The sequence below is a fragment of the Solanum tuberosum genome, unplaced genomic scaffold (assembly GCF_000226075.1).
Source record: "Solanum tuberosum cultivar DM 1-3 516 R44 unplaced genomic scaffold, SolTub_3.0 scf00135, whole genome shotgun sequence".
NCBI classification, from domain to species: domain Eukaryota; kingdom Viridiplantae; phylum Streptophyta; class Magnoliopsida; order Solanales; family Solanaceae; genus Solanum; species Solanum tuberosum.
This window is the reverse complement of record NW_006239059.1, coordinates 687,480-701,241: the sequence shown is the minus strand read 5'-3', so window position 1 is coordinate 701,241 and position 13,762 is coordinate 687,480. Positions and strand designations below refer to the sequence as shown.

At 29.9% G+C, this 13,762-nt stretch overlaps 2 protein-coding genes across 3 annotated transcripts in view; both read right to left on the bottom strand.

Moving 5' to 3' along the window:
* Nucleotides 1-5,181: 5,181 nt before the first annotated feature.
* LOC102599607 (uncharacterized) lies at nt 5,182-7,094 on the bottom strand. Its single transcript, XM_006351536.2, has one exon. It carries the CDS (start codon nt 6,993-6,995, stop codon nt 5,442-5,444), a length of 1,554 nt encoding a protein of 517 aa, XP_006351598.1. The 5' UTR covers nt 6,996-7,094; the 3' UTR covers nt 5,182-5,441.
* A 6,058-nt stretch (nt 7,095-13,152) lies between these two features.
* Nucleotides 13,153-13,762, bottom strand: part of LOC102599071 (peptidyl-prolyl cis-trans isomerase CYP57) — a 27,591-nt gene continuing 26,981 nt past the window's right edge. For both annotated transcript variants that reach the window (XM_006351534.2, XM_006351535.2), the window contains exon 10: nt 13,153-13,631. In XM_006351534.2, coding sequence (XP_006351596.1) covers nt 13,491-13,631 — 141 coding nt within the window. In that variant the 3' untranslated portion in view covers nt 13,153-13,490. The remainder of the gene's footprint in view (nt 13,632-13,762) is intronic.

Sequence of the window (13,762 nt, the reverse complement as noted above, 5' to 3'; positions counted from 1 at the left end):
TAATTTTTCATCCTACATGGGACATGCCACCAAAATTTGTGAGTCATCTTAATTAAAATTCACTTGCTGCTTAAGGCTAATCTAGTCCTAAAAGAAGCATATTATTTGGTGGTACATTTACTCTCTAAGGGTATTCAAGGTGATTAGCATCAAACTTAAATTTTAGAAAAAGATATCACGCTTTTTATGATCCGTTTTGACATGCGATATGAATGATATATCGTTGAAGTTTTGTTTTGACATGTAATTTAAATTTCTTAAGTATTTTTTTTTTCCATAAATATGAAAATCTTAGAAGTTGTGAACACTATAAATTTTTTTTCCAATTGTTATACAATCTTATCAAATGTGCAAAACATAATTCATAAACAAGGTATCAAAATATCCTTATAATCGCCACATTGATAAATTACATATCTATTGGAAAGCTATTGCAAGTCATTTCAATCCATTGAGAGACATTTTCAATCTTTTTGTGCTAAATTATGATTAAAAAAACTACCATACATTTTTAACCCGTAAGGGATACCTTTTTTAACCCGTCAGGGCTATCCATTTTAACCCATCAAGGCTACCTTTTCAACCCGTGCTTTTTTCAACGCACATGCTTTTCTAAACCAATTTTTAACCAAAAATAATGGCAAACAACAGTCTATCTTTGAATGTCACAAAAATTTTCATAGACGAAAACTATCAAATTTGGTCTATGAGAATAAAATCATATTTTGAAACCTATGTGATATGAGATGTTGTGATGGAAGAAAAATCCTTACAACCTCTCCTTGCAAATCCTACAAAAGTTCATATTAAAGCATTTTCAAATAAACTTCTATACAAAACAATGTCACGGAACGTATTTTTGAGCCACAAAATCAAAAGAAGAAAAAGAAAAAAGAAGGTTCAAAAACAAAGAAAAGAATCCAGCATCAACTACCAAAGCAGAAATTGAGGAGGAGCATTTTTTCAATTGCAGTAACTAAAGCAAAGGAGGAGTGTTGAAGTTTGTTTTTAGTTATTGCAGTAGTTTTTACAAAAATAAGTTGTCTAGTTTAAGATAAATTTGAAATTTGAATTTTAGTTAGGTTGTTTTAGTTGTTGAGATATTTTAGGATTTTTGAATTTTAAATTATGCAGATTATGTGTGATGAACTGCATATCTCAATATTATTCTTTTTATAAATAAATGTTTGCGATTACAAACTTTCTAATACACATAATTTTGTAAAGATTTGTTGGTTAATAATAGAGTAACTAGTTATTTTTTTAAGGGAAAAGGTCCTGATTTACCCCTAAACTTTATGATTTGGAGCTGATATACCCTCCGTTTAAAAAATGGCTCATATATGCCTCTACCGTTATAGAAATGGCTCATATATGCCCTTTTACTTGACAGAATAATTTTTAATAAATTAAAAATTCATTTTTTTTTACTTTAATTTAAGAAAATGCCATGTGGCTTTTAAAATACCCACCTTCCACCATACCCACCCGACCCAAATTGGAAACAATAGAAACCCACCCGCTCAAATTAACTTCACCCATTTCATTTCATGGTTTCCACCTCAACAGAAACAAAAATAATTTTTTTGTTAGTATCCAGTCTCATTTTGAGTGAAGATTGCTATTTTTAGGACATGAATACAGTTAAATAAATATTTCCCTTAATTGCCTCTTCTTTCGGCTATACAAGGACAAAGATCTGAGAATGATTTCTTGATGGCTTTGTTCTGGGCATACATTTATCACCTTTTCCAATTCGAGGGTTTCTTTTTTACCAGATTGTGTTTCCTCTCTTTATCCGGGGGTGCCCTCTGCTTGGTACATTTCTCAAGCAATTTGTTCTTTCTTATCCATTCTTTTTCACACTAAATGAACATGTTTGTTTAGAGATAGATTATCACTCACTTTATGCTTAAGTTGTGGATTTACGGTATATAAGCTTACCTAGTTTCTGTTTAAGATGGATCAATTTATAGACCCTAACAGACTAAAGGTTAAATGTGCAATATATAGGATGCATAACGCATCTCTTGTAACAATATTTGATGCTTGCAAACTTTGGTCTGTTAAATGCTTGACAAATAATTGGGTTTATTGTTTTGTGGGCACTTCAGGAACTGAGGCAGATCCAAGGAAGAAGGGCACTGCTGCGGCCGCTTAAGTTTCTAAAGAGGCAGTTTGACGTTTTATTTTTATTTTGCCTTCCATTTCACCGATGAATCGAAGGTTTGAATATTCGTTTCTCAAATATCACCCAAACTCAGGATTGTAGAGCTCACCGGAACCCTCACAATTTTTTTTTGGTTTCATTTGAGTGTGGAAATAACGAAATGAAATGAGTTAGGTTAATTTGGGTGGGTGAGATTTTTTGTTTCCAATTGGGTCGGGTGGGTATTTTAAAAGCCATATGGCATTTTCTTAAATTAAAGTAAAAAAAATGAATTTTTAATTTATTAAAAAAATTTCTGTTAAGTAAAAGGGCATATATGAGCCATTTCTATAACGGCAGGGGCATATATGAGCCATTTTTTAAACGGAGGGTATATCAGCTCCAAATCATAAAGTTTAGGGGTAAATCAGGACCTTTTCCCTTTTTTTTTAATATAATTCTTTCACATGACACATAATTTCTTCATGCCAAACATAAGTGTTTTTTTGTAAAAATTGGAGAGAAGTATTGAAAACACCCCTAAACTCGACACAAATTATTGCTTTCATCCCTTAATTATTGACAGCCTTAAAAGCACTCATTAACTTGACTAACTGAACATAAATACACCCTCGATCTTGTAACATGAGTGAAATACACCCTAAATTCTCGTCAAGTTTAGGGGCATTTTCAACACTTCTATCGATTTTTATTTAAGAGCCCTATGCTCCTACAAGAGTCTGAGACCACTTGCTATATCATGTGACAGATTGAAGGTGTATGTGAGTTTAGTTAGCCAAGTAGATGAGTGTTTCTAAGACTTTCAATAGTCTGAGCCAAAACTAATAATTTGCATCAAGTTCAGGGGTGTTTTTCAATACTTCTCTCTAAATTTAATTTGATTTTTTTTAGATTTTGGGATATGAAATCATAACTTCATATTGCATGTTTAAGCGCAAGCTTAATATAGAAATAACAAGTAATTACTTCAAAATTACTACTCCTTCCATTTTATATTACTTGGCTCATGTGACTTAGCACATCTCTTAAGAAAACTTTAACTAAAAGTTATTTTACTTGTTCAACTTTATATAATTTTTAAAGTTCAATGGAGAAAGCAATGATTTAACATGGTATTTGGTTCCAACTAAGCTTGGAAGTCGTAATACTCTCCCGTTTCATATTAATTGTTCCTTATTGACCTAACATAATTTTTTTTAAAGAAATAATTAAATATGTATTTTACTAAACTAACTTCAATAATGATGCTTTAGAATTCTAAATTTGATTATTACTATTTTATTTAGTTATTTAATATAAGGATAGTATGAGAAAAATAATGAATCTCTTAATTTTGCTAAAATGAACAAGTAAAATAAAATATTTATTTTTGATATAAAAGCGAAGTAAAAAAAAATAGAGAGAGTAGTAAAAGAAGAGTTTTGATGAAGCTATCATGTACTTAATAGGCTTTGAAATCCAAAAATTGTGTCTTCATGATTTTGGAGTGTGTGAATACTCAATACCCCTGCTAAGAAGGGTTATACATGAAATATTGAAAATTGAATCAAATTGTTTTGTTATTTGATATTCGATAATTGGGTATTTGGTATTTGGTATGGTATTTAGGAGTAAGATTTTAAAATTATGGTATTCGAGTTTGGGTTTGGTATGAGACATTAGTACAATTTGGTATTTCGTATTTCTCAAATACCAAATTATTTACTTAATGAAGGTCTTATATCAACATGTCCATTACTCATTAGTAGAAGTCCAAAGAGAAATTTAAATAATAAACATAAACAACTCAAATACATGTCTTTTGGTTGTATCAATTTGTTTTTTCTTGATGTCTTCTTACTTATTGATGTTCTATTATATTATGTCTCCACATAAAAATAAGTTAGAAATGATTGGAGAAATAGTATTAACTTTGTAATATAATCGACTACAACTTCAATACGGTATTACCGAATACCATACCAAACTGAAATTTAATGTACCGATTACCGAATCACCGAATCGAAATTTAAATTTTGATATTTGGTATCTGCTTTTAACTATCAATTATTGAACTCGAAATTTGATAATCCCAAATCGATTACCGAACGCCCACCCTTCCTCTGTCCCTATTTACTTGTCCAATTTTGACTTGACACACCTATTAAAAAAAATAAAATTGACATGGTGTGTACCATTTTACCCCTTTTAATTGCAAAGAAATTTTACCTTTTTCAAAAACATTAACTCTCTAAATAAATTGAGAGTATAAAAAATAAAAAATATTGTATTTTCTTGATTTGTCAAAATTAGACAAGTTATTAGGGACAAAGAAAGTATAAAAATGAATATAATAAACTCTCTCACTTTTATATATTAAACAAGTAAATATTGATCATCTATTTTTAGCAACAAATAAATATGAAATGTAGGGAGTAGTAATCTTGGAAAGCAATATATTTCAGTCAGATTCCATAGGTTCTTAGTTTAAGCTCTCCTTTTTCTTCTAGGAAACAAGAATTGACATTTAGGAATTAAAACTTACCCCAATAATCAATTAGCCCAGCCAGTATCTGACATCAGTTGAAAGTGATTTCCCACTGCTTACTGTCCTTTTTTTCAAATATATTGTCAGCAAGATTCATACAACAAACTTTAGTTTATCCTCACTCTATTATATTTACAAGGGTACTAAACAATTCATACTTCAAAAGATGTTGAATATCAGCCCCTTTAAATTAACCACTTCCAAGAATGTTCCATTGCTGCTATGACCATCCTTAACCCATAGAATAACACACATATGGATGCAATGCAAACATTCTACTCCCTCTGTTCCAGTTTATTTGATATAGTTTGACTTGATACAGTTTTAAAAAAGAAAAAACTTTTAAAACTTGTAATCTAAAATAAGTCATATAACATGTTTGTGTGACTATCAACAGTAAAATTGTTACTAAATACTATGTGTTCATTAAAACTGACTAAAAAGGAAGATGATTATGATGTACACCAAACAAGAAGAAAGAGAGTTACATGTAATTGACAATATGTAAAAGAAGAGAAATTTATGTTTTTGCCAAGTCAATTTTTTCTATCAATCTCTAATTCAAGTATGAAATACAATGTTTGTTTGCAATTTCAGTGTATGCTATTGTCCTAGAAAGCAACCTTTTCATCAATTTGCACAAAGAACTATCCACTTGGACTAACTTTAATTAAGAAAAACAAATGTGAAAATATAATAATAACTTGAATCAAGAACAACACATCAAAGTTTTAACTCCTTTGATTAAAGGAGAGAAGTACCAGCATGGTTATGGTGCAGAAGATTATGAGCAATGGCATCCCTTGCAAGCCTAGCATTGGTCGATCTCAATTGAATCTCAGGAACCATTTCATCATCAATGAGCTCGAAATTGAGTTCTGGATCCATTTCCTCATTCCTCATCTGGCAAATATTATGCAACACGCAGCACGCCCCTAGCACCACTGGCAAATCTTGAAGTTTCACTTCTGTTCTTTTCTGCAAACAAGACCATCTCCTTTTCAATCTCACAAACGCCTCCTTCGCGACCCGTTGAACCTCACCAATCTTCTCATTGAAAGCATGTTGAGTCCAAGTCAGCTGCTGCTGTGTATAAGGCACTAAAATCCAATCCATTAAAGGGTATCCAGAACTCCCAACAATCCAAACATTGTTCAGTAACCCTGTATTCGCCCTCTGGAAAAGCGCAGATTTCTCCAGTACCTGATCATCAGGCATCGAACCAGGCCAACCGATACACACATCAGTAAACACCCCTCTTGGATCAACCACACCTTGGACTGTAATCGAATACGATGTCTTCTGATTCCTCTCTGTATGCCTCTTATTAAAATAAGCTGCAACACTAATTTTGGGAGCAATTATAGGTATATGAGTTGTATACATTGATCCCACAACATTAGTGATCCCTGACATATCCTCATACTCATCCTTTATATCCCTCATTTTCTTTTCATCAGGCCATTGAAGATACTTAGGCATCAACACAGTCCTAATTGCAGTACAAACCTCTAGCACAAGCTTATGGCAAGTCGAAATCCCCAATCCAAATCTCTTCGAAACCAATCTCAAAGGCTCTCCAGTAGCCAATCTCCATATACAAACAGCAACACGCTGCTTCACAGGTACAGCATCTCTTAGCATAGTATTCTCTTTCGCAACCACAGAGCTCAATTCATTACATATCAATTCAAACGTATCTTTCCCCATTCGAAACGCTTTCTTAAACTCCTCTTCAGGGAAATCAGGACTGTTACATAGATCCCACCAAGCTTTTGATCTATTCTTCACCCACAATCGCCTATGAGGCGCACCTTTTTCACTAGATTTATTACTCGAAACGACTTCTTCCTCTGCGGCAGAAGCAAGGGCACAAGCAGAAGCAGTAGCAGTAACAGCAGCAGAATTTCCTCTCCCTTTCCGTTTTCGAACACCATCTAGCTGTTCTAAGTCAGAATGATGTTGTTGAACATTTGAATAATAATCCCACATCACCTTAGTTGTTTTCTTATGATTCGCTTCGAATAGGTGTTTGTTCTCTTCTTCTTCCTTTGCAAATTCCTCTTGTTCAGACTTTTCTTGTTCTTCAAGTAACAACAAAGATGTTAATATCTGTTTCAACTCCTTTGTTTTCACAGCACCTTGATTTTCCGACCCAAAATCATCATTATTTTCAGCTCCACCAGTACTATTAGTTGGGGTTTCTTTCCTTCTTCTACGGCGTTTATTGGGTAAACTGTTATGATTCATGATTTGAGAGGAAGATATAGGAATTTTCTGGGAAAGAAGGGGGTTCATATATAGGGTAAAAGTAAAGAGTTTGAGAAAATGTAGTGTGAACGCATAGAGACTTTGGGATAAATGGGTGTTGAAAAATGGGATATATATGTGTGTACAAAGAATTATTAATTAATGAAGAAAAACGTGTGTGAACGCGGCTTTGGCTTTGGCTTTGGATTTGAAGGAAGTTTCGAGGAGGCAAGAAAACGTATTTTGGCTTTGAGGCCAAAAAAGATAAGAGGTAGGTGATAAAGACGGTGACTTGGGACTTGAAAATAACATGCTTGAGATGTTTTTTTTTTTTTTTTTTCCTTTTTACAAGATACAAATCTTTTGACAAACATGTTTTTTTTTTAAAACTTTTAATTATCATGTTACGTTTTTTAAAGTTAATTTGATTAATTTAATTTTAGTCACAATTAAATTATATTACATTAATTTGATATTTTAAACAAAAAATGTAGATATTCAAAAAACTATACGAAAAAGTATTATAAAATTCCATTTTTTTTCATATCAATATGATGAAAAAATATATCGTAAAATGTTAGTCAAAATTATTATCATTTGACTCTAGAAAAGGAAATTATGACAATTAAAAGTGAATGAAGGTAGTATATTTTACTTCTCAATTTCATATTAATTGGTCTTTTTAAAAAAAAATTATAAATAAGAAAATAATTTTACTAATTTACCTCATTGGGAATTTCACAAATAAATGTCTAACACTTTTAAAATAAGATATGAAAAATTTAATTAATGTTTTATTGATTTAGTAAGGTGAACAACTAATCTAAGACAACTTTTTTTAAAGGATGATCAATTAATATAAGACGGAAAGGGTAGCTTTCGAACTCATAATTTAGAGTTAAAGTTAGAGGTGAAGAGTGTTTACTATCCCAATTTTATAAATTATTATTAAGTTATTTTATTTAATTATTTTATAAAGTTTCTTGCTTTCACATTGTTTAATGTTTACCCTTCGATCCCTTGTCTTGAGTTGTTTTATTTGAATTTATTCTTTTTTTTTATTAAATTAATGTAATACCGTGGATATCTTGACCAGTTTGCTATAGGATCTATACTAATTTAATAGTTTACTAGTTACTTCATTCGTTCATTTTTAAGTATTATATTTGTATCTGAAATATTTTTTAAAAAGATAATGATTCATATGATTATTTGACCACCTTACTTCTATTAATTGATTTTTTTTTATTTGATATTAGGTTTTGAAAAATAATCAGGAAATTAGTAATTAATGCTAAAAAAAAATATGAAAAAATTAATCATCTTCTTTTCTATTTAAAAAGTGATAAGTAAAAATAAAAATTATTTTTTTTGATAGTAGACAAGTAAAAATATAAAAATAAAATATTTAGTGTGTTACGCATTTGTTTATATAAAAAGAAAAAATCACTTAATATTAATTTAAATTCAAAATTTTAATTTTTGTTGCTGGTTCTTCATCTTCATTTTTATAACTTTTTGGGGGTGTAATTGTTATGATATTCCTTTTTAAATAATTTGTAGCAATACAACATTAAGGTTTAAAGATTGAATAAAAGGGAAATAGATAGGAAATGACATTATTGAATTACTATTGTTAAAAAAAAAAAGTTACTATTGTGAATACATTTTTTTCCAATTGATCTTTGAATGGTTCTCAACATGTTAACGAGCTTGACAAATCACTTTTCTTTTTCTCAATTTTCCTACTTTAATAAAAATAAATAAATGAATAAAAACATTCTTTCCAAACCATTCACAAGATGAACGTTACATTTCTTTTGTTCAACTTTTGACTTCTTGGAGTTGTTTGTGTAAGTTACCTTTAAATGCAATATAAATTTTGACTAATATTCTATTTTTTTCATTTTATTGATATGAAATCTTTGCAATTTATAATATAGTTTTTAAATTTATTTTTTTTGTATTTTAAAATATCAAATTAATGTAATCTATTTTAGTTTTAAAAATTAATCAAGTTGACTCTCGAAGAAAAGTGTAACATGACATTTTTTTTTTAGAGAGAGTATTAATTTTGTTAGAAGTCCTTTGGTTCTTTTTATAGAACATTTATTATTTTCCTTTTTTTTTTTCTGGTTAGCAAAAGAAGTAAATTATTGAATGAACTTGCTGATTAGGTTCTTTAATTATTGAAGATTATAGTAGGCCCAATTAATAAAGAATCTGATCAGACTCAGTTTCGTTTTTTATACAACTAATACTCTACTAATTTAGGGAACAAGATTTTCTTCTTATGTTTGACATCTAGCCCCTAAATATTTATTTTAATTTCTTATTTGGTATTTAAGTTTGAGCTCGATTTAATTCAGATAGCGCAATTATTTATGGGGTGACACTTTCAACATAATTTTTTTCATATTTAGAACTCAAATCAAAGCTCTAATTAAGATTGAAACAATTATATCAATGGCATGTTAGTACATTTAGCACCTAGATATGCAATCATTAAATCTTTGTTTAAGAACTTCATTATATATGTAGAGTTGCATTGAAGTAGTATATTTGATCAATTTATGTAGAGACATAGATAATTAAAATCATTTGAGAAGGGCAAGTCCCTATCTATCTTGATAATTTTGTCAATTGCGTGCGACATCAATCTTGACAAACAAAGTGTAAACCAAAATGTGATATACACGGAAATTGTTGGGGTGATGGAACTTACATAACATTTGCTAGCATTGGATCCACATCATAAACCATCATTGATGTAAAGTTGTTAACCAATGGGATGACCCGTTTTCAATAAATACCAAATATTAAATGCACTATTTCAAAAGTGTCATGGGTCAATAATTTTTTTATTATTGTGGTATTCAGGTTACCTTGATTAATTTTATGGGATATCTGTCACCTCCCATCAAGGACAGGTAACTCAGTCTATCAATAGGCTAGGACATATGTGAATAATCATCTAGTGTTTTTTGTCTCCTCTGAAATTCGAACCTAAGACCTCACGACTCTCAACCACTTTGTTGATCACTAGGTCTCAACCACTTTATAGAACCCGTCAATATAAATCTTAATTCTGCCCAGACCCCATGCATTTTGGAGAAAAGAAGTCTGAGACGAAAGAGTATTGTTTGCAATATTTTTAAAGTGACAAAAAATAAATTGCAATCACAAATAAAATATGAAGAAATATAACTTTATTAATAAATATTTAGGTACAGTTCTGTTCTTCCCTTGATTCTTCTCTCATAAGATTTATCTATGATTCGAGGGTCATTAATGACGTATTTCTCAAACTAGGATAATTGATTTTGATCTGTCTATGAATATTTCATGAATTTGCAGAACATTCGAAATACCTCTTTAAGAAAATATAATAACCTTTATATAGACACACGCTAGGGTTTATGGTTAGAGTAGCCTCCAAGAATTCTAACTGAAATCAAATACATCTTGTAGAGTTCCAACTAGAATTGAACACGTCTTGAAGAGTTCCACAAATTTTCAATATCTACAAGTATTTCTAACATGTGTAGTATATCGGTTTATAGCAAATTTATGTATAACTACGTCAACTCATGATTCCTCCGTAAAACTAGATATTTTATATATATATATATATATTATTTTTCTTAATTTTTTTTTGCTATAATAAATTTGTTGACATCGTGTTACAAGAAGGCTCAATGGTGCACAAAATTAATTGTATATATATTGAATTATTTACCTAAAACACTAAGGATTAGTTATCACTTAATACATATTTTTCCTTTCTTATTTTAGTGATCCTCTTATATTCTAAAAATTCTAGATTTACCTCGATATCGTGTATAATTGGGTGGCAGAAGAAGTAAGAAGTTGGCAAGTATGCATGTGAAGTGGGCATGAATGTCAACGAACGATAGTTTTGGGCTTGCTGTTGTTACGCGGTCACAGCTATATTACAGTTTCTTAACGTCAATACTCAATATTAATTATATTCTAGTCTAGGATTTATACAATGCCAATTTGTCTTCCTAAATTGAGTTTATTTTTAATATTAATAAAAGATAGTCAAACAAAGATGTAGCATTTGTCACGCATTCTATATAATACAGTACCAATAATATGATTTGAATGTTTCTACTCACCCAAAAACTAACATGTGTGTGAAGAGACCAAATTTTGCCAAAGGTGGTTTACGGTCACTTGTCTAATTGCTTTTGGGGTCAAAGTGGGGTTGGCCTAAATCCATAATGTTTTCACACTCTTAAAATGGAAATTGAATACAAGATCATTTTGTTTTTCGGGTTTTCCGTGGAATAGTATTTATATTGGAGTCTGACATCAAATTTTTATAAAATATTTATTTATTTATTTTTAATCATGTAATTTTAAATTAAAAATGTATTATATGTAGTAAAATGTTTATGTGAAAAGTTGAAATTTAAAACTTACAACAAGGAATGGAAAATCATTTTATTTAAACAGATTAAAAAGGAAAGTAATTTAATCAAGAGGATTTGAGTTTTGGAAGTTTTGTAAGAGATGATTTTGTGTGAAACCGACCAATCTCATGCTGGACTAAAATTTTATTTAGCTCATAATTGCGCTAAATTTATGTCATGCTACCTACTTTAGGTATATAAGTTATGGGCCCTAGGGCTGATTAAATTTATTCTAAGACATTTTTGCTAAAGTAATCAATCATATGTGCTACTCTTTTCTACGAATGAAAGCGACACCATTATCTTTTTATTTTTGTACATTTAATAACATCATATTATAGTAATACAAAATAATGTCATGATATATTTTAAATTATAAACTTTAAAAGTTTTTTTTTCCCCATAAGATTCTTATTGAATCAAACAACAAAATTTGTACTTAAATGGTGTACATCATTTGTGTTCATAACCTCAAGAGGAAAGACTATTGGTGACATTTTTTGAATGGATATTTTTTCTATTTTGTTGGTTAGATTTTTTACAAAATTGAGTGAAGTAAGAAATAATATTATTAAAGAAATGTCACTTTCTTCCATATTTAAACTTTGAATATATTTTGAAATGTTTTAATGATATCTGGTCATTTTGATCTCAAAATACAAGTAACTCTATGACAATATATATTAATAGTTTAAAAACACTTGTTCTATGTTCGTTCAATTATGATTATTTAATAAAAAACTTTAATCTAATAATAATAATTATATTTTACAACATCATATACTATATATACGATACACACATGCAACGCACGTATCGTGAAACTAGTATGTCATCTAAATAAGAAGGATGGAGTAGTTTTTTTTATGTCATCATATAAATAAGAAGGATAGAGCAATTCTTTTTTTTTTTTGTTTTTTTGGTTTCACATATGATGTTTACTTTTGGAGTAAGATTAAATTTGGTATCAGTCCGAAAAGTCTCACATTAAAGATAAAACACTTCTTAACAAAGACGATTTCGTAATTAGAAAGATTCGAGCTCGAGACGGTTAAGGCTTAAACAATATTCCCTCCACGCTCATATTAGTTGATCACTTTCTGTTTTACATGGTTTTAAGAAATTATAAATAAAATGATCTATTTTTACTAATTTATCCTTTATTGATATTGATGGTTATTTAGATAACTTATGAAAAATATGTTTAATATTCATAGGGGATATGAATAGATACAAAGTAATTGATGAAATTTTGGGGAAAAAAAAGAAAAAAATTAAAACTTCTAAATTTTTTCAAGCTTCCAAAGAGTATTTAATTGTAGGGATTTTAATTATAGCTTAATTTAATAAATGGATAAGTAATTTGTGACATAGTATATAGTTAGTAAGATGATCAAGTGATTAGAGTACCTAGCTATAACAATTATAGTGCAATTAAAAGAATGTTGTCCATATATATAAGCAAGTACATTAAAGGCTGATAGAATTGCAATAGGTCTCTCCTTAACACATTATATTGTAGTTTTAATCAAAGCGTAAACGGCTAACCACCATTGTTCTGAGTTTACAGCCATAGCATGATTGTTTAGTAGACGTTCAAATTGACGAAGTTTATTTATCAATAAATATTAGTTGTTCTTATATTCTCGTGGTTACTATTTTAATGCTTAACTATCATTAAAATAAATGGATAATCTCTTTGTGAAATCAAACGACGAATGGATAAGTCGGTGCTAACTCGTGTCACAGAACATACTGAAGCCATATTTGTAGTCCATATGAACAGACTCGGACCTCTTTTAATGGGAACAATAAATATTTACATTGTTAAGTATTCATTTCCACATTCCATTGAAACCAAAAGTATATTGGTACAACATTTCCTGTCCATTTTAAATAAAAGAAAAATATCACATTTTGATTTGGCACTTCTGTAACTTCTTTGGGAAGAGGATATATTGATAATCAAAATGCCATACTTTCAGCAAACTAGTTTGGCCCAGTACAAAGCTCTTTGCTTCACAAACAGAGGAACCAACATCATTGCCTCTTCAATATGAATGCCGAATAACTTCACAGATAGCAATTCCATCGTTTCTTCAGCTCAAGTAAGAGATTTGCCAGCCCATTCTCTTTCTCGTCGCTTTTGCTTTGCCATCATTTTATTGAACTTCTCTTTCCCTTTCTCCAACAAAGGATCGTGTACCACGTAATCATTGGGGTCCTCACTACGAGACATTTTGTCCTGCCGATAGACCCAATAATTTAAAAAGGAACAAAGAACATAATAAGCATGAATGTTTCTGTGATTAACATTTTATATTTTAAGTGAAAAAGTTTCATTCCTATTAAATTCCCACTGACCCTCCCCCCCAC

What these genes read in the sequence shown, in the direction of transcription:
- LOC102599607 (XM_006351536.2), bottom strand. Translation starts at nt 6,995, where the DNA reads ATGAACCCCCTTCTTTCCCAGAAAATTCCTATATCTTCCTCTCAAATC.